General features: G+C 41.8%; 1 protein-coding gene across 2 annotated transcripts; it reads right to left on the bottom strand.

Moving 5' to 3' along the window:
• Nucleotides 1-1,002: 1,002 nt before the first annotated feature.
• Nucleotides 1,003-25,860, bottom strand: TDP1 (tyrosyl-DNA phosphodiesterase 1). Of its 2 annotated transcripts, none has more exons than XR_014525859.1 (15): nt 24,724-25,860; nt 23,458-23,501; nt 22,363-22,418; nt 21,347-21,443; nt 20,731-20,765; nt 16,200-16,292; nt 14,127-14,297; nt 13,728-13,806; nt 11,581-11,766; nt 11,102-11,150; nt 10,370-10,436; nt 9,503-9,606; nt 9,232-9,334; nt 8,631-8,739; nt 1,003-1,463 (listed from the first exon to the last, which is right to left on the bottom strand). XR_014525859.1 is itself a non-coding variant. In XM_083502158.1 (15 exons), exons 1-15 carry the CDS (start codon nt 25,259-25,261, stop codon nt 1,390-1,392), a joined length of 1,809 nt encoding a protein of 602 aa, XP_083358284.1. In that variant the 5' UTR covers nt 25,262-25,855; the 3' UTR covers nt 1,003-1,389. The 2 variants fall into 2 exon arrangements, 1 of the variants encoding a protein (XP_083358284.1); XM_083502158.1 differs by having other exon boundaries at nt 9,503-9,610; nt 24,724-25,855.
• Nucleotides 25,861-25,887: the final 27 nt, after the last annotated feature.

Here is a 25,887-nt window from a genome sequence, read left to right on the forward strand (position 1 = left end):
TTAGGAAAAGACAGTGTTGCACTAGATAGGCCTTTGGCCTGATTCACTACTTTTTATGCTCTTCTGCAGAGACCCGCCTTCACAAAAACTGTTAGGTGTAAACACCATATACTTGAGCTATTAAGAGTAGAACCCTACAATTTTCTCGATGAAGTAAATTTGCACTTTGCCTACACTATTGCCATTCTGTCTCCAATTAACTAGAGCCAGAATGGAGATGGTACCATAATTTGTTTTCATTTCCAACGGCAAATTAGCTCTGAACAATTTTGTGGCTTCTTCCCAGGCATGAACAGCTTCCCAAAAATTGCATGCAACCTCAAGGCTCACTCATAAAACCAAACCACAGCTTGAGACTGAACCAATCTATTGTTTCAATCCTAAAGATGCATGCTTCCAATTAAGCCCTATTGGAATCGATGAGACATGGGCTACAAAAACCACTCCTATTTCGCTTCCCAATATTTTTAAACCATCAGTTAAACCTGAAGCTCAGGGTCCACTTCAGTATCTCATCTCATAGTGAATGATCGGTTATTGCTTAGAAACCAATGGATTATTATTTCTACAGCATTATATACAACATCTGTCAACACAAGAGCTTGGTTCTATACATGTTTACACAAAAGTTACTGCCGGTTAGTTCAGTGGGTCTTATTTAGGAGTGGGTGCTGAACAGGAGATGGTGTCATTCTGTAGGCTAGATGTTGCCCATACACAATTAGTTATTGCTCCCTACTTTTAAAGATGAAATAGGAAGCCTAACTATCTTAGACTACCGCCATAGCAACAAACTACTTTATCGACAGCATATGCTTTTATCCTAATTTCATCCTTATAAAAATATGCAAAAAGAAAAAAAAATATATATAATGCCTCAGCTGAAAAGCATTGTACAGTGAATAGCATCTGTGGGGGAATAAACTCTTATTTGTGAGCACAAGACAGTGTCAGGAAAAAAGGAAAAGCCTAAGCTCATACTTCGATGACTGAAGAAACCAATAACTTTTATTCACTTTATTTCAATTCTGCACAAATTTCTCCTTCATCAGGGCCACTGTTTCCAGGATAAAGAAGGAACAGGGCTAAAAATATTCAGGCTCAGTACAAAGATAGTCTGACCCAACTGCCACGGTCATTTCAAAAAAACAGCAATGATGTTTATAAATTCAATTTTAAAAGCACTGCATTATCATAAGCTCTAGCAATGTTCATCTATATGCCCATTATTTTATTCAAAATGTTTTCAATCTATAAAAAATGTACTTCTTTAAAAAAGAGAAGTTAGTTTACATCCTGTGTAAATGTTCTTAAAACCAGCAAGTCCCACAGGTATATGAATCGGCTCATATTTAACGATGCTGAAGTTTTAGGGTGAACTTAGGCTATTCATTTAGGGACCCACATATTTCCATGTGTATCAGGCGCTTTGGTGTAGGGAATATTCCAAATCCATGGGCGATCTGCAAGGAAGAAGAAATGGACAGATTTACACCACAGATACAAAACATGATGAGCCAAGTGAGAAAATTAAATTAGACCTTCCATTCCTAGATTTTGATAGGAGTTAGATGTTTCACAGCCATTTCATTTTTTCACCAGCTATTAACCTTTAGAAATGAGGTTTTGCTACTCAGAAACTTGTTTGAGGTATGATTAGCTTTGACCTTTATAGCTTCGTTAGTGGGGAGTGCCCAGCGCTGCCCAGTTATTTTTAGAAACCAAAAAATATTGTGTTTTTTAAATGGACAGTCCAATCTGTGGGTTTGAACCTGTCGCACCAAACTCTGGGTGAAGTCAATCCAAGGTCAAGTTTTCATCTGCCATCTTGATTCAAAATGGCACCTGGCATCCAGACAAGACCACTGTTCCCACCTTGCGAACCCTTGTGCCATGTTTGGCATTGATGTCTCAAGAGGAGACACAATCTATGTCAAAAAACAAAGTCACGTCAAAATGAAGTTTTTGTCCATTATCGTGATTCAGAATGGCGCCCATCATCCAAACAGAAATGAAATCCACCGCCCTTACTTTGAGAAGCCTTGTGTCAAGTTTGGTGATGAAATCTTTGAGGTATGATTAAGCTTTGAACTTTATAACCACACAACAAAACACACAAGTAGTTCGTCCCAAGAAGCATCACCCTCTTATAGCAAAGTTTAATGTTGGGGCGTATAGCCAAGGGCACTAACTGGAGCATTAATCAATATATTGAATATGTATATGCCAATTTGCTTTGTCAGAATCTGCAATATTTCATCTTCAGCTTAGCTTTATCTTAGATGCTAGGAATGGTTAATGGGCTGTAAGACACAATCCACCTAAGCAATACTTACCAAATCCATTTACTGTTACAGAACTCAGACAATGGGGGATACTTTTAGAGCCCTATTAATACCCTACTTGAAACCAAGCCTACAGAATAGGGGAGAAACTGGAATGCACAAAGAATGCTTCTACACTTCAAAAGGAGGAGCAGGGAAGTTCAGGGGTTGGGATAGTTTTGTAAAACCAGGTACAGAGTGAAGTGAAGGCCCAAGACAGGTGTTGATCATCATGTGAGCTGCGCACAGGTGGGCTGTAGCGAGCTGCTGCCATTCCTGTGGAGCCTCCTTTTATTGAGACAAATATGCAATCCAGGCAGATACATTTTGGGCTGTGACCTTTACACATCTTCCGTCCCGAGATCGTGGGGTGGTACAAAGCTATTTTGGCACCTGTTCCACAGCGTCATTTTCCCCTTGCACAGTGTATGACGAATGGAGACAAATGGTCTCTAAGGAAAAAGTTACAGACAGGACACCGCTGACTGCTGAGACCGCAAAAGGTCAGACACAGGTGGAATGATGTACAGACAGCTGTGGCTTGTCTGGGGGGAGGGTTTTCCCTGCACCCCAAGGTCAAGCGTGCAGGCAAACGTGGCTGCCTGCTGGTGGGGAAGTGTGCTCCCTCTGGACCCCACTCCCTACTCCGCGATATCCCTACAACAGAGAACATTATTTCATTTGTAAAGAAAGGTCAGAACTGCATGACACATTACAGAAGGAAGACCAGGGTACAACTTGATTGATGTAACAGCAGCAGGATTCTTACCTGAAATTTCCACAAGTGCACAGATTTCTCAACTATGATTTTAAAAAATATATTTGTACCCAGCCCTTCCTCACAATAATCCTGTAAAGTTGGTTAACCAAGGCAACTCAGAGGGCTTCATAGAAGGGCAGGGACTTATAACCAACACTATTTAAAAATATGTCTACCATATATACTCGAGTATAAGCCGACTTTTTCAGCACATTTCTAATGCTGAAAAAGGCCCCCTCATCTTATACTCGAGTGAGGCAGGTGGCGGCAGCGGAAGGACGAGCGGCCAGAAAGGAGCCCTTTCTCACCGCTGGTCCCGCCGCCGCCACCCGCCTCTCACAAGGGCAGGCACAGGAGCCGGGGTTGGGAGAGGCACTGCACTGTGCCTCACCCAGCTGTGGCTCCTATGCCTGCTCTTGTGAGCAGGAGGCGGCAGCAGATGGATGAGTGGCTGCTCTTGGGCTTTTGGGCTGCTCGTTCCTCCTCCTCCGCCTTTGCAACTGTTGGCGGAGGAATGAGCAGCCCGAAAGCAGCCCTTTTGGGCTGCTTGTTCTTCCTCCGCTGCTGCTGCCGCCACCACCAGGTTTGTGGTGTGGTGAACCGGATTATACTCAAGTCAATAAGCTTTCCCAGTTTTTTGTGCTAAAATCAGGTGCCTCGGCTTATACTAGGGTTGGCTTATACACGAGTATATACGGTATATAGACAGGCTTTTATTGTAGCTCATATAATTGTTTTGCAGTTTTCTCCTCTGGTTTTACTGATTTTGCGCGGTTTTGATTTCAACTGCTATTCATTCCCTTGAATTTTTTTTTAATTGACTAGGATTTCTACATGAAATTACCAATTTACTCTCAATTTTACATAGGGGATGTCTTTGGAAGTACTGCCAAGACTTTTTGGTTCCATCAGGCTTCCTATCAATAACTCTTAGTGCTCTAAGCTGTCACCTAACATTTTAACATAACATTTTAAAAGCTTTCTGACGATAGATGTACTTTTAATTGCTCCATACTATTGTTTTTATTCGTGCTGCAAGGTTCCTCAGAAATGTGTTACCTTGAAAGGTAGGAAATAAATCAATAAAGTAAATGGGATAAATAATAAACCCAGGTAGAAAGGGAAGAAAGAGGGGTCAAAATGATCAAGGTTGAGGAAAATTGCAGCATTTGGGACTTCCTAGTTTAGAGAAAATGTGACATGATATGAGTTTATGAAATTATGTATGGCAGGGAGGAAGTGGGCAGAGAAACGCTTTTCTCCCTCTTCTGTAATGCTACAACTCGTGGACATTCAATGAAGCTGAATGCTAAAAGAATCAGGACCGACAACTGTCTTCACACAGTTGCATAGTTGGACTATGGAACTCTCTCCCACAGGAGGCAATGGTTGACACCAACTTGGGTGGCTTTAAAATGGCATTAAACAAATTCATGGAGGATAAACCTATCTACGGCTACTAGCCATTATGACTATGCTCTGCCTCCACAGTTGGAGACAGCAAATGCGTCTGACTACCAGTTGCCCTCTTGTGCCCAGGTCCTGCTTGCAGGTTTTCCACGGGCATCCAGTTGGCCACTGTGAGAACAGGATGCTGGACTAGACTGGCCATTGGCCTGATCCAGCGGGGGTTTTTTAGGTGGCTGAGCTAGAAGGAAACAGGTCTCTACAGTGTAATTTGCAGCTATGGCACTTTCCCTTCTATTCCGGTGCAATTTTGCAGTTCCGATTCTCTCAGCAGTCTGCATGTCATTTTGGTGGTTGGCACAATACACAGACTGGAGAAACCCAAAATAAAACGTCCAATAATGCAGAATCTTTACAGACGTTATAGAATCTATTTAAGTGTGTGCAGCTTTGCTAACCAAGGATGCCTGCCGTGTTTCTACTCGTCTTCTACAGAGCCGCTACGAGGCAGGGAGAGAGACAAATCGGTGAAGTCAGAGGCCCAATGTTTAAAAAACAAAGATGACCAAGCAGAGGCTGAAGGAGCATGTCATCTAAATAACCAGCAAGGTCCCCATTGCAGGCCTTCCTCAAAGCCTACGTACAGTCCAGGGCGTTGGGAGTTTGTTTGCAACAAAGATTCTTCCTCCGGCGAAGCTTCAGGAGGTTGATTACCTATCAAAAGGGCTGTCCAATACAAGCTAAGTTACAGTATCTGAGTGATGCCAAGGTCATTGCTAACAATTAATACCTTGGATACACTGTGTAACAATAGGCAATGTGTGCTGCAAAAAATAATAACGACAAAGCAATTTGGAAACCTCACACAGCAGTACATACAGCAGCAGTACATTATGTACAGCAGAACAAAGCTAGAAAACTGCATTTATTCTAGTTAAGGTACAAACTATAGCCTTCTATGGTCTTATCATTTGCTAATGAAAAATGGCCTTATTTTAACATACAGTGGTACCTCGGGTTACACATGCTTCAGATTACATATGCTTCAGGTTACAGACTCTGCTAACCCAGAAATAGTACCTCAGGTTAAGAACTTTGCTTCAGAATGAGAACAGAAATCGTGCTTCGGCAGCGCAGCAGCAGCAGGAGGTCCCATTAGCTAAAGTGGTGCTTCAGATTAAGAACAGTTTCAGGTTAAAAACGGACCTCTAGAATGAATTAAGACTTAACCCGAGGTACCACTGTCCAATAAAATAAGACCAATACAACTTTCTCTGAAGATTTAGACAAAGTTACTGAATTGAAGAATGTTAAAACAATCCATTAACATTTATTTATACTGCCTTAACGAGTGTGAGATGGCACCTTAGAAAAATTAGTGTTTAGTTAGGCCTGTCTACCAGGTCTATAGAAGGGCTTTATTTCTGTCTACTTTTCCTCAAAGTTGTGTTGCTGTTTTTAACACTTTTAGACTTCCCACTAGTTATTCATAGAGCTTTACAAAGTGGTGTCACACTTCAAACCCTATGCTTTCACAGGAAAGGAAGCAAAAGGGTAACAGATATGCAGGGAAAAGACACAGAGGAAGAAGCAAAGTATGCAGACATATATTTAACCATTCCAAAGGGAGACCCCACATACTGGTATATCCCCTGCTTGCTTTTTTCATGGTAGTCCTGAGTTGTACAGCTCTGGTCTACAAGAAAACAATGAAGATTTTGCAGAGCTGAGTTTACAGCTTAAAGTCCTGTCCGATTTCTTTCAATAATACTTCTCCACAGGATGTAGACTGATAGAGTTGCATAACTGCGTTGTCAACTTAACTTAGGCAGCATTCCTTAGGTACCTTTCCCAACGTCTCCTAAAGGGCTGTCAACAGGAACACCTTACATTGAAAACATTGTGCTCTGCTAGGACTTAGCACTTCAGGTTTCTTGGGATACTTCACTGGATAAAATCTTGCAGCCCTTTGGCAGCTGTGCATGATTTTGCTTACTGGAAACCAGAGGAGGGTGGAAAAGAAGGGAAAAGACAATTTCAAAGCCTTTCTTTGAAAAGAATCCTCTCAGAGACCCTCAGGGGTTTTGCAATTCTATGTACCAACCTTTGAAAAGCTACCCCACTGGCAGAATTCTAATGCACACAAAGACATGCTAAAAACTCAGAAGGGACAGCAACAATGCTTCACATTTTCTTGTTCCTTCTGCGCAAAGTGATGATACCCATTTGTAAAACAGACATAGCATTTCATCTTAAGTATATTAATCTACTGCACAATGAACAAAGCAACCTTTGATTGTATCAGCCAGAATAAAACACTCCTCTCAAACTGCACATAATAGGAAGCCGTGAAATTATGTCTCCTGCAAATGCAGCAATTTGCAATGATTTAAAGAGAGACAATGTCATATAGCAGGTCAATTTCTGAACCTGTGGATTTACGACGTTTTTCACTGCCAAGAAGAAAACGGAGGCTAGTCAGCTCCTCTCAAAGTCAGGAAATGAAGATTCTAGAGTTCTCCATAAGCGAGACTGTTCAATAAATGGGACCAAGGTTGGCAGCCTGCATCAGTGGACCAAAGAGGTAAACTGCGTGATAACAGCGAATGAAACTTTCAGTACATTCCTTTCCTCGACTTGCACACATTTCTCCCTTTGGGCTGGTGGAGCACAAAGTTATACTTGCCAAAAAAACCCCCCAACATTCCATCACAGCAGCATCTCAGGATCACATCAGGAGGTATAGAAGTCTTATTTCTCTCTGTACAGCAGGATTTGCTAGCAGAAGAGCAGAAACTAGGCAGAGCTGAGCAAGAAGCAGGAAGAGGTTGAAATGCTATGCTCACTTGGGACTAGTCCCAGCAAAATGTTACACCTGAATAAGAGGATGCATAAATTAAAGCACTCTAGAGCCAGTGAAGATCCCAGACACACCACATCATGACGGGAGGAAAAGAACCCTATCGATGCTGCAGCTAATCATATCACCATCAGGAAAATAGAAGTCCAAACAAGGAAATACAGCTTGCTAACAGCACTCTCTCTTCACAATTCCAGAGACCTCGGGTGACACATGTGGGATTTTCTGATAAGATAACATGATGGAAGGGGACGTAGTGGAAAAGGTAACATTTTGTACAAACAGCAAGCCAAGGCAAACAAATACAGGAAGGACAAAAGTATTATGCTTTCTTAAGACCCCTTAAGGACACGGGTTGTGCGGTGGTGTAAACCACAGAGCCTAGGGCTTGCCGATCACAAGGTCAGCGGTTCGAATCCCCGTGACGGGGTGAGCTCCTGTTGCTCGGTCCCTGCTCCTGCCAACCTAGAAGTTCTAAAGCACGTCAAAGTGCAAGTAGATAAATAGGTACCACTCCGGTGGGAAGGTAAATGGCTTTTCCGTGTGCTGCTCTGGTTCATCAGAAGCGGCTTAGTCATGCTGGCCACATGACCTGGAAGCTGTACGCCGGCTCCCTCAGCCAGTAAAGCAAGATGAGCGCCGCAACCCCAGAGTCATTTGCGACTGGTCCCTTTACCTTTAAGACCCCTTTAAGACAAACACCCACCTGGAAGCCCAATGTCACATTCTTGTAAATGAATTTGCAAGGCACCCACACAGGTATGCAAGGGTGGGGAATGGCATACATTTCTGAAAGCCCAATTTCAGCATATAAGCTACTTGGCACAAACAGAATCATAGGACCAGCCTATCAAAGATTGAAAGGCTATTATATTTGTTGCTACTTGTGTCCCATTCTTCTTCCAAGCTCAGCCCATCATTGTAACAACACTTGGGCAGATCCATAATGACCTACTTGAGGGTTTTAGAGCCAAGCAGGATTTCCAAAGCTTGGCTGTTAAGTCTCATCCCCAGACGTGAAGCACTAGTTGCCACAGCTAGTCTTATGTGGAGGATCTAGTTCTTTTGATGAGTGGCGTTTAAGAGCCAGACAATTCTGATACTTTAAAAATTACTTCCATTGGTCTCTTTTGGGTTAGTCGCACTTTCTAGATTTCATCTCCCTTAGCTCCCATCAATAATTATAGTTATTCCCCCGCCAAGTGTCAAAGAATAAAAAGGTCTTTTGCTCAAGTGTAATACTTGTCCTTTTCCCCTACATTTGAGGAGGACATCTTACCTTTGCTTTCATACTTCTCTGGGGGCAGATCATAAGGTACAGGAAACGCTAACACCGGCTCATCAGAAAACATGTTTTCCTTCACTTGGAAGTAGCCTGCATCCAAGCCCTGTGAAAAGTGCACACACAGAGAGAGAAGTGATGTTACATTCAATCCATCACTTCACTTCCTTTCATCAGAAAATATCCATGAGGCTTGCAAACATATATTCTGCTTACATTTCCTTCTTCCCTGGTTAGCAGCTACAACATATAGTCCTGTATCCAGCGTTAGTCATACTGGGAGTAGACACATTGAAATTAAAGGGCCTGAGTAACTTAGGTCCATTCATTTAAATGGGTCTACTCCGATTAGAACTTGGCTAGATGTTAAATAGCTGACCCAAACTAAAGAAACAGACATTTTATTAGCTTTGTAAATGTCTTGTTCCAAACTGCGCAAGACCTCAAAAGGGCAGTTTCACAACTTTTTGGAACTGTGATACAGATGCACATTGCCTGATGAACTGATGTCATAATGGTATTTATGTATTTATGAATACATAAAAAGACTTGATTGCATTCACTAAATGAAGAATTATATGGAATTAGATAAACTCACAAATTCTGATGGCAGGAAGAGGACTCCTAGCTCATATGACCGGATCATCATCTGCGTGCCATTTTTCTCAAACACTCCCCAAGCAGCCTTAGAAAGATTGGCACTAGAGAGAGAAAAATTCAATGAAAGAGGGACCACCCATTTCTGAGACTCACAAGAAAGAAAGAAAAACACCAAAATTGCTGCCTATTTTAATTAAAAGAGAGCAGAGGGGCCAAATGATAATCAAAGCAGCTGTTCCGGAGGAAATCAAAAGAAGTCAAAGACTTGCCTTGTAACTAGAAACCATGCAATCTTCTGGAAGTCTGGAGATGATCTCATGTAAGTCTTAATGTGAGGCATTGCGTGGCTACGACCTGACATCTCCGCTGACCACTTGCTCAAGTATTAAAAAATGAAAAGGGAAGTTTTAGGTTAAACCTTAACTAAGATGTTTTCAAATTCACATCGTTCCCAAGCGCTTCTGCCAAGCTTCAAATAAAGGCCAATCCCCATGTTATAGATAAGAGTGTACAAAGTTTGAAGTGGCTATCCACATCTATTTTCAGTATACACAGGAAAAGTCTTCAAACATGGTTTATGCCCTTATTACTCGTATTGTGCAAAGCAGCATTCTGCAACCATTCCTAGAGCATATGACCTGATAATAATCAACTGTGCAGGTTTAGCCTCATTGCTAAGCACCCCACCAGCACTCTCACATGCAAGCACTGTCAATGGGCACAGTGCATTTAGATTCCAGTCACAATTAACTAAACCTTTTACCCTTCAATGTACAGATTCACTGGATTCAAATTACACTTGACTTAAACCAAGGAATGTATGTACGTTTACAAAAAATTCAAAGAAGGAAGAGACATAGTTGCTGCTCATCACTGTCTACTGAAGTTCTTTTTTTGCAATCAAGACATAAAATAACATTTGTTGGATCAGGCCACCTCAGTTTCTGAGAAAGCTTAAAGATTATATAGGAAAACTCAATGTACATCACAATCCAATGAGTTTAAAAAATGAACTTTCCAAGGCTTCTCTGATTTGCTTGTTTATATGCCTATTTCTCCTGCAAATGTAACGGATCTTTTTTAAAAACAAACAAACCCAAAATGTCATTAAATCAAGAGGAGATAATTTTACTTACTGGAAGTAAGAGTGCAGCCAAAGCTGTTTCTGTGCTGTTTGTATACTGTACGGAAGAGAACCACCAGCTTAGAGAGAAAGAAAAGACCCATTACTCATAGTTAAGTGTGGCATTGAAATGGTTTCTCACAATAGAATAATGAATTATTCACAAATTTTCCCTATACATGCACAAAAAAACAGATTTAGTAGGATTTTAAAAAGCAATTTACACTCCAGCCTCTTTAAAGAATACTCTATATGCAGATTTTCAATTATGTGATATGGAACCTGCAGTACATAAAATAAACATCAAGATGGAAGAGTCAATTGGAATGACACGGAAAATGCTAGCAATAACTTGCTAGTTCACATTAGTAGAGCATAAATTAACTATGCAATATGTCTTTCATGTTTGATAAATGTATTTAGTTATGAAAATATCAAGGCCAAGACAGTTATATTCTGATGGGCGTTTGGTTTGTGTTGATTCTCACCTCCCACTCAGTCTTTTTCATAATGTGTTGATCCTATATTCTTATATTCTTAGGCTCTTTATATTTTATTACATAATTAACTTTCGAGGGTGATCTGCCTCAAGAGCCATTATGAGGGTTGAAAGAATGAATAGAGAAAAATGTTTTTTAAAAGAAGTTTTAAAATACCATGAAACTTCTAGAAACTCCTTCTGTTGTTTTTCCCCAACTTTATAATACCCCCTTTCTACACTGCACCCAAAGGCATATGTTTTTACCTGGATAACCTTCTAAACTCTGTCTCACGTTGTCCACTGATGGGTAAACCTAAAGTAACAAATTGTAATAACTAGTTAGCTATAATAAATTGTAACTGAGTTGACAGCTATACTCTATTGAAGCACAATTAAGCCATTCGTGCCAAGTAACATGGTAGCAAACAGCTTAAGCCGCAGCCCTACTTGGAAAAAGGTCTGCAGAAATAAGTAAGACTCTCAGAATTCAATTTTTTTAAAAAAAATTAAAAGTGTGCAGTGAGTTTTTGCATACAACACGAGTATGGTGTTATACATTAACTCAGGAGAATTTTTAAATGTACAAATGAGGCTTAAACATTTGTCTTTTGCTACATTCGACTCTAAGAACTTCAAAAGGATTTGGAAGATTACCCACCAGCTGAAGTTTTGAAGGAAAATGTGTGGGTTTATTTATTTATTTTAAAAAAGCAGTAAGTAATAAGCAAGCAAGCAAGCAATACCAGGTGAACAGGAACATCATGATTTGTCAGAGTCTTTGTGTTGTTTCCCAGAGAGATCAAACTGTCTCTAAATTCTGAACACAGCCATTTGGAATGATCAGCTCCCAAAGATCCAATGCTTGAGAACTGTCCTATTACAGGCCAAGAATGCTGATCAGGTAGCTGGGTTGCATGCTCTTTCAAAAGCTGTTGGGGAGAAATTGGATACAAGAACAAAACATCACCACCTTTGGCAATTCAAGTTGTACTGAGCAAAGTCACTTGATTAGCTGAAGTATGACAAAGGGATTGCTTATTATGAAGGACGTCATTAATCTGATTAGCTACTCAGCCAGCATCTCATCCAACCCTCCTTTACCACCAATGGATTCATAATAGGTATCTGTGCCGAATGCTTAGTTTCTCCCTAAAAAATACCATGACAGAGTTCCCTCATTGTTTAAAAACAGTAGGAAAGTCATGTTATTATGTTAACAACAAAAATGGCCAAATCCTTGCGTACCTTACGGAATCATAGAATCAAAGTTGGAAGGGACTGCGAGGGTCATCTAGTCCAACCCTCTGCAATGCAGGAATCTTTTGCCCAATGTGGGCTCAAACCCACAACTCTGATCTTAAGATGCTCCTGGCATAAGCTTCCATGAATTAGTCTCACAATTGCATGGTCTGGTAAGCTGGTAGGTACGAAGAACCATAGAACTGCAGAGTTGGAAAGGACCCCAAGGATGATGTAGTCCAGGGGTCAGCAAACTTACCACGCCTTGGGCTGGAGTCTCCAGCGCCGATTGCGTGGCGGGCCAGAGGGTGGGGGAGCACGTGCCCATATGCATGCACACATGCTATTTCTGGCGCACTTCCGGGTTAGAGGAGCACCGGAAATAGCTTGTGCACATGTGCACGGGCCTCCTCCAACCCAGATGTGCACTGGAAATAACGCTTGCGCAAATAACGCTTGCGCATAAGCTACTTCTGGTGCTCCTCCGACCCGGAAGTGGGCAGCTGTGCAGCGCAGTGCCGGTAAGAGCGGGCGGCGGTGCGGGCCGGATAAACAATTCCCTCAGACCTTATCTGGCCTGCGTGCCTTAGTTTGGGGACCCCTGATCTAGTCCAACTCTTTGAAATGCAGGAATCTCAACTAAACCATCCATCCTGTGCTTTAAAACCTCCAATGAAGGAACATCTACAACCTCCTGAGGAGACCACTGTTGAACATATCTTACTGTCAGAAAGTTCTTCCTGATGTTTAGTTGGAATCTCCTTTCTTGTAACTTTAAACCACTAGTTTGAGTACTCCCTTCTGGAGCAGGAGAAAACAAGCTTTCTCCATCTTCCATGTGACAGGCCTTCAGATATTTGAAGATGGCTATCGTATCTCCTCTCAGTCTCCTCCTACATATACTTGGGGACACACTGGGCTAAGCGGGGAAAAGACACCTAGTTTTATGAACCCACAGGATCTAGTTAAAAGTGTAATCTGCTCCCAATTTCTCCAGTATGATTTGTGCCATCACCTACCAACAGTGCCCTCTTCCGGCATTTTACACAGACCCAAAGGTTTTTTTTGGGGTGTGTGTGTGTGTGTCATATCAGAACACCAATGACAATTAAGAAACCAATGGAACATAGGACCAAGAACATTCCAACTCACAAAAGCTTACGCCTCAATACCTCACTATGATCAATGTCTCTATTGTACCCAGAAAGCTAAAGATTCTCATCTCCATGCTATATCAGGAGGCATGGTCTTCTCTGGCCACACACTTCTCTGGTCTTCTCTGCAATTCTTTTTGCTGAATGTAACCTGCCACTACCTTATATTATGCGTACCACCAAATAGCCCAGTTATCAAGATAGTTTCTCAAACTGCACAATTCCCTCAGTGTTCAGCACAGAAGGCGGCTTCCTGTTGTTGTACTCTAACTCTCCGCACTGGAAGAGTAACACTAACACCAAGTATTTTATAGATATTCCATTTACATTTGTGTAGCAAGTTAGAGACATGCTACTACCCCTGAGCCACCAACTGAAGATGCACCTTTCTCTCCTTGTCAGTTTCCGCTGCCAACAAAGAACTACTGGAGGCAAGCCTTGAAAAAGAAGAGCTTGAACAATACATGCTTAGAGGGATAGGAATAAAAATATAGTACCTTTCTAAGTCTGAGATGACCCCATTTCTCTTTTTCACTGCCTTGGTATCGACCTGGAGTTGACCCAAGAAGATATACTCTACACAAAAGATGTAGACACAAATGAAAGCATGCCGAATTATGGTAAAGGTCACAGTGCTTTTCCAAATTGCACTATTATCAGGCATTAAGTCTTCTCAAAGATGCTACTGCCTAGTTAAATTGTTCCAACATGCAAAGAGAAAATGATTTTTTAAAAATGCAACCAGCTTCCAGTTAGAACCTTAATTTTATCACTGCTCCATTCTCACTGCACCCCTTCCCTCTATCCTTCTCAACTTGCTAAAAAAAAGAAAAGCAAGCCAGGAATAAGAATTCAGTGCAATTCGTTGCAAAAGTAACCCCTCTCAGATTATGTACCTTGTCTCTGAAAGATCATGCTGCTTGATTATTTCAACCCATTCATTGAGAGTAGGAGAACCGTAAGACCTCAAATAGCTTATTAGGTCACACTTAAAATTGGTACGAGATTCACCAGCAGACTCAGCAGCTCCAAGTGGCAGTTTTGGATACAGAGGGCTTAGCCATATTCTGGAAGACAGAAGTAAAAGAATGGCTGATGTATCACCAAATGATTATATTGCATTTAGAACAACAAAAAGTTTTGTTAAAGACTCAGTGTGATGGCCAACTAATGCTGGATCTTGCCCTAACGTGTTATAGAAAATGCTTTCATGGAGCAGAGTTAATTTCTATCAAATTCAAAGAATAAAGGTTTCCATTCTTTTCTTTCTTTTTTACAATTGTGGTGCATCATCTTTCAAAAGTAAAGCTCAGGGAACAGGCTTATTCTGCCCTTATTTAAAGGAAATATCCAAGCTTAATTATCTGGAAAATGTTTCAAATCTTGAAGCGAGATTCAGCTAAGTTGTTGCATGCACGGAATGCTGTTCATTCGTGCAACCGGACTTCCTACTCCTCTCCTTCCCAATGCTCCCTAAATCTCCTCAGGACAGCTGAGCAATTTAGCCAGCTTTGAAAACTGCCTAAATATGTCCTTTGTTTGAATATCCTAGTAGCAGATACAAAAAGGCAAGTAGCAATAGGCGAAACATTATGTGGTAGATAACTTTGCAATATGCTACTTTCACCTCCAATAACAATAGTTATTATATTATAGTTCAACTGAGGAGACAGGACCTTCCCTAGCTATGTAGACAATTTTTCAATATGAGCTGCATTGTCTATTGCCAACAAACAAACAAAAGAGCTCTTGTATCACTTAAGTCTATCCACAATGTCACTGATACATTTTCTTTTTTTCTCAAAAGAATATCGGTATAATTTCTGTATCAGGAAAGAAACTAGAAATTTGACAGCATCAAATTTCACTTTACTACCCACCTGCTAAAAATACAGTAGGGGAGGGGGAAGTATGTTTTATAAAGAATAAAACTTACCTGGATCCTATTCTCTGTAAAAAGTAAATACTGCATTTTATGACTTCTGAGCAGCCTGACCCAAGCAAGTATCGTCTCAAGGTGAATTTAAGTTATTAGAGCAATAAACTAACTAGGAGTCCTATATTTATATTTATAAATATGAAACAGTCCAAGACTAACAATTCCCTGTAATAGCTGAAATCTTAAAATTCACTGTAGATAGAATTCATTAGAACAATCTCCTTGAGGCATACCAATGAACAGAGTGAAGTGGTACCCAGTGACTACTGACATTATTCAATGGTGGAATACATTCCTGGAATTTTGCTGGTAGGGTTATGGAAGAAGATCTCTACTTTAGAAATCATGCAGTAATCAATCTTACTTATTGTTCTGGACATCATACCATCTACGACCAAAATACAGATAAGGTGATAATAAATCTACAATTCATTATTTTGAAATACTTCATCCTGTGTGACTTTATTGTCTTGTTTTAGATTCTACATTGGATAAGGAATGGGGCTTATTAGCTGTACCACTGTCTGGACTGGAAGTTTGCTACTGGGTTTTATAACGGAAGGCATTTGAGGCAAGCCAAGAATGGATCCTCTGGGAAATAAGGCAGCCCAGAGACCATTAAAGAGGAAGTAACATATGTCATGTAGCCATAAACCACAATATTAAATGCCTTTCTAAACAGTGAGTGGTTGTGCATAACCTCTGAGAATCCTGGACGCATATACATTAAACATATGCAATATACAAAGTTTTCAAAAACCCAACAATACAAATGACAGTCATACAACATGCTGTTTTATTCTGTGAGCTGCCATGAGATCTCACAATGAAGGGTGGTAGATAAAGCTAATAATAATATAATCTAACATTTGCTATGGAAGTCAAGAGTCCTTTAGGGAAGTTTTTAAGGACTGATGTTTTAATCTATTTTTAATCTCTGTTGGAAGCCGCCCAGAGTGGCTGGGGAAACCCAGCCAGTTGGGCGGGGTACAAATAATAAATTATTATTATATTATAATAACTTTCTTACCCTTGTGTTTTCTGGTACCAATCATCATCAATAAGGTTGGATGTATGTATCACCACGCGAAGCCCTTCTTCGTAATGTAACAACATCATTTTCCTATACAAAAGTGTTATAAGTATTACGGGAAGGGAACACCAAATACAGCAAAAATGAAAGAGGGCTCAAACGCGTAAATGCAACTTCAGTGCATTCAGGGTGTCTAATTCTTTCCATTAGAGTCTGGCAAAGAGGAGGGAGTTCTGAACAGGCATTTAGAGAGTGAGCACTGAATTAGACAAGATCAAACAATAAAAGCAAGGCACAGCTAGTGGGTGGATTATCTGTCTAGGAAGGGGATATACATCAAGTTTTGGGTGAAACTGCACAGTATCCTAAGGGGCACATTCATAACATGTGGTTACTAACAAATACAGTTTTTATTGTACTTCTCTTTCAAATCAGAACCAATGAAGGCGGTGAAGGTCCTGTGTGAGTGCCTGGAGGCGGTTGGAGGATGGATGGCGGCTAATGGATTGAAGTTGAATCCTGAGAAGACAGAAGTACTGTTTTGGGGGACAGGGGGCGGGCTGGTGTGGAGGACTCCCTGGTCCTGAATAGGGTAACTGTGCCCCTGAAGGACCAGGTGCGCAGCCTGGGAGTCATTTTGGACTCACAGCTGTCCATGGAGGTGCAGGTCAATTCTGTATCCAGGGCAGCTGTCTACCAACTCCACCTGGTACGCAGGCTGAGACCCTACCTGCCCGCGGACTGTCTCGCCAGAGTGGTGCATGCTTTGGTTATCTCCCGCTTGGACTACTGCAATGCGCTCTACGTGGGGCTACCTTTGAAGGTGACTCGGAAACTACAACTAATCCAGAATGCGGCAGCTAGACTGGTGACTGGGGGCGGCCGCCGAGACCACATAACACCGGTCTTGAAAGACCTACATTGGCTCCCAGTACGTTTCCGAGCACAATTCAAAGTGCTGGTGTTGACCTTTAAAGCCCTAAACGGCCTCGGCCCAGTATACCTGAAGGAGCGTCTCCACCCCCATCGTTCTGCCCGGACGCTGAGGTCCAGCGCCGAGGGCCTTCTGGCGGTTCCCTCATTGCGAGAAGCAAAGCTACAGGGAACCAGGCAGAGGGCCTTCTCGGTAGTGGCGCCCGCCCTGTGGAATGCCCTCCCATCAGATGTCAAAGTGATAAATAACTACCTGACATTTAGAAGACATCTTAAGGCAGCCCTGTTCAGGGAAGTTTTTAATCTGTGATATTTTACTGTATTTTTGGTTTCTATGGAAGCCGCCCAGAGTGGCTGGGGAAACCCAGCCAGATGGGAGGGGTACAAATAATAAATTATTATTATTGTTGTTGTTGTTGTTGTTGTTGTTGTACGTGCCAAGGCCACATCGCTAGGATGAAGTCAGGGGCGGACTTTCATAATATGGTGCCTAAGAGAGGACAAAATTTACCCTCCCCCCTTTTATTTTTTACACAATGATTCTTTTGGAACAGAGTTTGTTAAAAGTGCCCTTGCCTTCCATTCTGCGTATGCTCTTAAGTGCACTATTTAGTGATCCCTCAGCTCGGCTCCCTCTGTTGGGGAACCACCTGCACCACCCTAAATCCGACAATGAAGTAATTTATACCAGCAGCTGTTCATGTATCAGCTGTAACATCTCTTGGACAGACAGACAGACAGACAGCTATCCATTCCCTGAAAACAAATAGACTAGATGACCAGAATAGTAGAAGTGGTGTAGCGATCACACAGGGTCCCCGGACGTTTGACAGTCTATTGATCCCTGTGCCACCACTGTGCTCACTTCCCCGCTGCCACCAACCCGTTACTCTCGGGTACACACTGAGTCCAGACAGCTGTTTATTTTATAAGCATTAACAAGTTTATTTTATAAGCATTAACAAGTTTATAGTTTCTCAGATAATATTCTTGTCAGTTTCTTAACCTTAGTTTCTTTACCGGCCTATACCTTCCTAATACCTTCTGACTGATTATCTCACCTGTTTCACTGACTCCTCTTAACAGATTCTCTCACTTTCTCACATCAGACTAGCCCAACCCACAGACTTATCCTCCCTCTCTCTTCTCTGACTCCAGACTGACTTCTTAACAACTCTAACTCTAATTCCTCCCCTTGGGTTCCATAGGTTAGTCATTTTACAATTAGTTAACCCTTTCCTTATGAACCCAGTATGATGTCACACACCTAGGAGGGCAAACGTCGCACATGGGTTTTATTTTTGAAACTTTTCTGGCCCTTGTGACTGCTGAGGACACAACAGCACCCAGCACTTCCACATGAAAGAATAAAAATGCCAAACTAAGAAGGCACCTTGTATTCCAATGACCAACCAGATACCAGCAAGGTGTCTACAAGCAGGACAACAGTCCTCTCCCATTGATGTCCCCGCCCAACAACTAGCATTCAGAAGCATGCTGTGCCTTAACCTGGAGTCATCATGACTACTAGCCAATGATAACCTGATTAACCGCCATGAAAGAGTGTTTGGTTGCAGCAGGCTTTTAATAGAGGGATATATTCTTGGCAGCCACCCTTACTAAAAAGCACGGACTATCTTTTTTTGCTCAGTAGGACAATAGTCACAAGGCCTTCCCAACCCAAATTTTATATTAAAAAGCCAATTACCTATCCTTCTCAAAAAATCTACTCACATTGTCTTTTATTATTTAAAAAGGAATTGTTGTTAATTAGGTCCACCATTGTCCTTTCCTGTTGGTGTAACTAGCATATTTTCTGTGTCCTTTGTTTCAAAAACTTCATTAAGTAAATTATAGTAGAATGCTAAACAGAAAGCATGCCATGTGTTGCCTTGGCTTATTCCCCTCAAAGAGCCAGGTTGCCTTAGAAACTGGTACTTGGGAAGGAAAATGGCAAAAAAATATGCCTAGCTCATAATGCTGACTCATTCCAAGACCACACATAATAGCATTGCTAATGATATGAACACATGAAGTTGAAAAACAACAAGCTTACTCATAAATTGAACAAACTGTGTGCTATAGCGCACAGCAAACAATTAAGGTCTGAAAGACTATTGAAATACTACTTCTGAACAAAGTGAGGATGCTATTAAAGGCACTCATGGGTGGGTTGCCTCTTTCTGGTGGGTGCTACTTTGGTGTGCATTTTATAGGGGTTTTTTTGGGTGCTGGTGTTTTACCTGGTTTGAAGGGATGGGTGGGTTGAATAACACAAATTTTTATTTTGTGAAATTGATATGCTGTGGTAAAACTGTTTTAGTTTTCCAATTGTGCAGCATTGCAAGTATATACAGTGGTACCTCAGGTTAAGTACTTAATTCGTTCCAGAGGTCCGTTCGTAACCTGAAACTGTTCTTAACCTGAAGCACCACTTTAGCTATTGGGGCCTCCTGCTGCTGCCGTAACGCCGTAGCACGATTTTTGTTCTCATCCTGAAGCAAAGTTCTTAACCCGAGGTACTATTTCTGGGTTAGTGGAGTCTGTAACCTGAAGCATATGTAACCTGAAGCATATGTAACCCAAGGTACCACTGTAATCATGTTGTGAGTCCCCCCCCCCCCAGGGAACAGCCAATAATGTAGCCTAAGGGTAGGGAAAATCATGTATTCATGCTACTGCCTCACACGGCAAGTGTTCCTAGATGTCACGGCATGGAAGAGGGGGAGAATTTGCAACCAGAATTTGTGGCAACATCCACACAGCAACACGTAGGCCGCTTCTTAGCAGCATATCCATGTTAGAAGGATCAGGACCACTCTTTGTGCTGTTATTCTGCTGCACACAGAAAACACAATTTAACACAAAAGGCTATATAGACAATGCACAGGCTTTTAAATAAGCCACTTAATTGTAACAGGCAGCCAGAGGAGTTGTTAGGCAGTGACAGCTGTGGGCTAGCAATATGGTTAATGGTCCCCTCCCTTACCTCACTGATATGCAGAAATGAAGCAGGTGAATATTTCCCCAACACTTTATCCCGCCCCCCCCATATAGAAAGCTTCACCTGCTAGTAAGGTTCTGTGTGTTAAAGGCACAAGATCAGGAAAAGACTATAAAGCTGAAAACCCTAGCTAGTAACTTCTGTGCACCTATTTGCAAGGCTGATTTAAGGCACATAACAGAATCAAGGTGCAATTGCAATGGGGCACTTCCTTTTCAAGACTTTTGCTTACCTTCTTTCATTACCTGAACAAATCTAAAGGCCACACATTGTGTGCTGTGAGTACACAGGGGCTTTTCAGTTCTTCCCTTCCAGCTGCAGGCAATTTCCCCAAGGGTGGGGGCCCTCTGGAGCAGCACTCCATGAGGCATGAGAGACTGCCACTAGAATAAGTTGAGTCAATCATCCTCTTGCTTTGAGCACAAATACATCCCAAGTTGTAAACAGTCAGAACTTTTCCTTTTATGCTGAGATTTAATTATTATTGTTCATCTATTTAAAATCATTTGTACCTCCCTCTTCCTCTCTAAGGAAATAGTTCCTTAGTTAAGACCATAACTGGCTTTCCCCAGTATAATACAGATTACTTACGTGTGGTGTGTTCCAAAGGCAATATCCAACTTTGCCTGAAATAAAAATGCAATTTTTAAAAAGTCTTTTCCAGTGCAGAAACTCTTAACATTATACAGTACTGCCTATAATGATTTAGGACCAGTTTTCTATTTTGCTTTGGCTTACTGCTCCCTGGTGGACTCAACACATATTACACTATAGCCGTCTCACCCAATACTATACATGCCATCTTCAAATTCTAAAAGTCAATCTACAGATTTTGCATGCTGTTCTCTATTGCCAATTGTTCTATTACAGCTTCAAGTATCTTAGGCTGCATATAGAAGACTCAAGAGAGGTATGCGAGAGACCACAGGGAAATGGAGAACTCTGATCAAATAAAAATATTTCCCGATCGGTAAGTAACATTGCCATAAATATAGTCCCTCTTACAGAAAACTATTAATGGACTGAGGATCAACAGCCACCCCCAACCAGGTGCCCTCCAGATGTTTAGGACAGCAGCTCCCATCATCTCAGACCTTTGGTCATGCTGACTAGGACTGAAAGAAGCTTGAGGGCACCAGGTGGGGTAAGGCTACAGAAGAGAAGACTTTATCTTTTGTCAATATGCAGGCAAGAGAAAAATAATTACCTGGCATAAGCGAACATTTTTATAAGGATGTGCCTCTTCATGTAGTGCAGCCTTGGATTCTCGCTTCTCCCCATGGATTATTAATAAAGGTTTGTCCCTTAGAGCAAAGGAAACTTCATTAGACAACTCACTGGTGATAAGGACTGCACAAACCTCCAGCTGAACTACTGGCTATAAGCTGCTTAATTATGCTGGAAGTATGCGTTGTCAACTCCAACTGGAAATGCCTCTCAAGATTTTCAAAAAAGTGTTTTCTGACAAGGGACATTCCCAGCCCAACAAGGAAGTCAGGGATTGAATCTGGGACCATCTGCATGTAAAGCAAATACTCTAGCATGGAGCTACATCCCTTTCCCATGTCAGTCAATGTGATTGAATGATTGGGAGTGTAATGTGGACCCCCTCACCCTCCTTCCTGCAGGTTCCTTCATGAATCTTCCTCCACTCACTTTCACGGTCTTCTTTGAGGTTTTCTTTGAATCAAGTGGTACATAAATTTTATGAAATAAATACTTTAACCAGGGGAACACATTATGTCCCTGTAAACCATGGTTAGAACCAGGATGGCCCTCACAACAAGTTTGAAACAGATATGCAAACCATGGTTGCAAGACAGCCCAGTTTGCACTGTTACAGACATAAAACAATGCTGCAGTTAAGAATGTTAAAGGCCTGCAGATTCAGTCCAAAAAAGTTGAAGACAATACCCCACTATTATTCCCCAGCAACTTATATTCAGTGGTATATTGCCTCTGAACATGGAGATTCCATTACTCATCACTGATAAATTTATGGAGATGAAATATCTAAAGACCAACACCACATCATTACAACAAATTTAATCTCACAAGAAGTATGTAACCTAGACCATTTTTATTTTGATTCAATTGAACTTTAAGAAAAGTTCATCATCTTGTCAACTGCCCTAAGACCTTTGGATGAAGGGCAGTATATAAATTTAATAAATACTCTACAAAAAATCACTACAAGAGGGAGCTCCTCTCAAAGAAGCATACCTGAATTCCTTTGGATACTGTTTGACAAGCCACTCCACATCTATACAATAGTTAAACTTTGTCATGAAGAGAAAAAGAAGGAATAGTTAGAAGCTGTGTGCTACCTTTCCCCATAGTAACACTTACTGAAGGTTTAGAGCAGCCTCGTCTGACCTTGGATTCCCCAGATGTTGTAGCTCAACTTGTGGAGACTCAAGGTTGGGGAACAGTTGGTTTAGAGAGATTTTTATTTCCTAATTATAGGAGTCATTATACAGTGGTGCCCCGCAAGATGAATGCCTCGCAAGACGAAAAACTCGCTAGACGAAAGGGTTTTCCGTTTTTGCGTTGCTTCGCTAGACGAATTTCCCTATGGGCTTGCTTCGCAAGACGAAAACATCTTGCGCTTTTTTTTTAAGTCGCTTGAAGAGGCGCAGTTGCGACGGACCGTGCTTCGCAAGACGAAAAACATCGCAATACGAAAAGAGTCGCGGAACGAATTCTTTTCGTCTTGCGAGGCACCACTGTACACACCAAGCAAGAAAATGCTTACCCATGTAACTAGCACCTTTAAAATGCAGGACATGCTTAAGTAAGGTTTTTACTGCTGCACATTAATTAGGTTTCATCTGCCACACAATGTATGAATATAGGCTATCTCATTTATTTTCAAGGCATATGCAGCATTAGCAAAATTATCAATCCAACACAGCAAAAAATTATCTACCTAAATGCACAAAAAAGTGCAAAGAGGAAAATAAAAATTGAAACCTGTTCCCAAATATTAAGACAAATCATGTTCAGCAGAAAGCTATGATGGGGTGAAACCTTTATTAGGACCAGTTAAAATGTCACTAAAGTCAGCAAGCTTTAAAGTTCACTACACCCTTTCCTCTGAAAAACTTGCTTGATGCTTTTTGACATTTTAGTTGGTTCTAATAATGGTATTTCCTGAGACAGGGTTTGATTCCCCCCCCCCAATGGGCAAACGAGCTGACCAAAAAGTTATGTGCATCTTCAGAAAACTCCTTTAAATGCCCTTGCAAATCCTATGGGTAAGGGAACAAGTAATACTGAATTATGTTTTAAAATAGCAACATGAATGTATAAAGTTACCTGAGCAGAAGATACAAGAGTCCCAAAGAGGGGAGACAAAATATCTGTCATAAAAAATTAAAGTTTTGTAAATAAGCATTTCTACTGAAATAAACATCAGCAAATTTGTTTTAACAACATTAACCATAAGTCAAATTCAGGGTTGATACATGTAACTGAAAACAAGCCTACCTCACAAAAGTGTAAACTATTTGTTCTTTAATAAGCTGCACACTGTGTCAACATATTCATCAAATTCTACCACTACCCCATACGTTCAGGACCTAAGTGTTTATGCGGAGTTAGGATTTTTTGTCCCACTTACAATGGGACACTTATGTTTGCCATTTTACATCCCACTTACATTTGTCATTTAGACCCTACTGGGTGTAAGTGTCATTTTAATCTCTGGTCACATATTTTGAAGAGATGCTTTTCAGAGCTTTTCACCATACCTTTTTATTCTTACCATTCTGAACCATTTGGTGTTGTCAGAAAACCAGGCAACCTCAGGATCACCCCCAGCTACAGGACATTCATGAACAAAGGTAAAAGCAGGGATCCCAATACTAATACTCAGGTGATCCCTCCATTATGAGAACTGTCAATTTATTATCTCCATCCTCTTCTGTAACCAGTTAATGATTCCTAAGAGGACATGCCCTCTTATCCCCAAGCTTATTCAGGAGTCTTTGGTCACAGACTTTATTGAATAAAAATACCTGCTAGAGCTTTAAAGGTAAAGGGACCCCTGACCATTAGGCCCAATCACAGACGACTCTGGGGTTGCGGCGCTCATCTCGCTTTATTGGCCGAGGAAGCCAGCGTACAGCTTCCGGGTCATGTGGTCAACATGACTAAGCCGCTTTTGGCGAACCAGAGGAGCACATGGAAACACTGTTTACCTTCCCACCAGAGCCTATTTATCTACTTGCACTTTGACATGCTTTTGAATTGCTAGGTTGGCAGGAGCAGGGACCGAGCAACGGGAGCTCACCCCATCGCAGAAATTCAAACTGCCGACCTTCTGATCAGCAAGCCCTAGGCTCAGTGCTATGCTTTTCAATTGAAACCACTGCTAGTCAGCAAAGATAAATAAATCAAGTGGTGTACATGTGTGTGAACCCCAAGCTAGTTTTCTGACCACTGCAAACTTTCATTTGTTTCACACATTACACTGCTATGCCTCTATATACCAGCTACAGTAACATTTATACCATCTCTTAGAAAAAGCTAACACCCAAAATGTGTATGCATTTATCCCCATTCCGGTATACCATTACTTACCTTTTATGTGTAGGGATCCAGAATTGTACTTTGCCTTAATTCCTTTGACTTTAGTGAGGAAGAATCTGAAAGGGTTTCGTCCATTTAATAGATCCCAAGCATCTTGTACTCTGTCAGACGGCTCTGTCGTTTCGTGGCTTGGTGGAAGTTTATGGTTTGATAGGATCCCCTTAGGAGCACAACTCTCTTCCTGCCCGACTCCAGCTGCTGCACCTCCTTTCCCCCTTCGCTCTTTCAGATCGTCTTCATCATCATCATCACTACTAGAAAGGCACCAACCTAAACCTTCTTGAGAGGGCTTCTGTTTCTGAGCCGGGGCCACTTCCTGCGGAAAGCTCCCATCGCTATGTTCCAGGGGAGATGCTTTTCTTTTGTGAGCAGCTTTCCTGGCCTCTGAGCAAGGGTAACGGGGACCCTTCTCTTGCCCAGTTTGCTGCAGCAAAGAGGTGGACGGCATCTGGCTGTTCGTTTGTTCCCCTGCACTCTCATCATCGCTACTAGACACTGTCCATTTCCCATGCTCACTTTCCTGAGACATGATATTGTGCCAGGTGGATCAGGGTGGGTGGGGTGGGGAGCAGAGGTGATACCTAGGAGGAGCTCAGGGGTTACTATGCCCACCTCATCACAACCCCTTTCACCTTTTCCGTTGTTTTCGCTTTTTCACACGTTCTCCTCCACAGCCCACACTCTCTTCCCTTCAGACCAGTGAGCCTCCAGGTCGGAACCTCCTTTTTCTTCCTATACCTTAAAGGGCCACTTAGCCACGGGTGACCTTTCAAAAATCCCTTTTTTAAAGGGCTGCCCCGGGTGAAGCTGGCACGTTCACCTACTGGGCGGCTAAAAAAGGGCTAAACTCAAATGCCTATTTTTTATTTTATTTTCAGAGCGGCTGACATAAGAAACACGGCAGAGGAAGAGTTTGGGTCGCTTCTTGCAACCGAAAGCGGACGGTGTCCTGGCAGGAGCCCTGCAGAGCTATCCCTTTGCGGAGGCCGCCATTCCCTCAAAAGGAAAGAAACAGGGAAAGACGCTCCTCAAAAGCAACCGGGGCTTTTGAGCCAAGCGCGTTCAAGGCAGCGTGGAGGAACCGTAACCGTGAGGGGCGGCCCTATTATAGAACGAGCTTCCGGTTCCGGGAGAGTAACCGCCCGCCTCGAAACC

Source organism: Podarcis liolepis (assembly GCF_965112155.1).
Source record: "Podarcis liolepis genome assembly, chromosome: 1".
NCBI classification, from domain to species: Eukaryota; Metazoa; Chordata; class Lepidosauria; order Squamata; family Lacertidae; genus Podarcis; species Podarcis liolepis.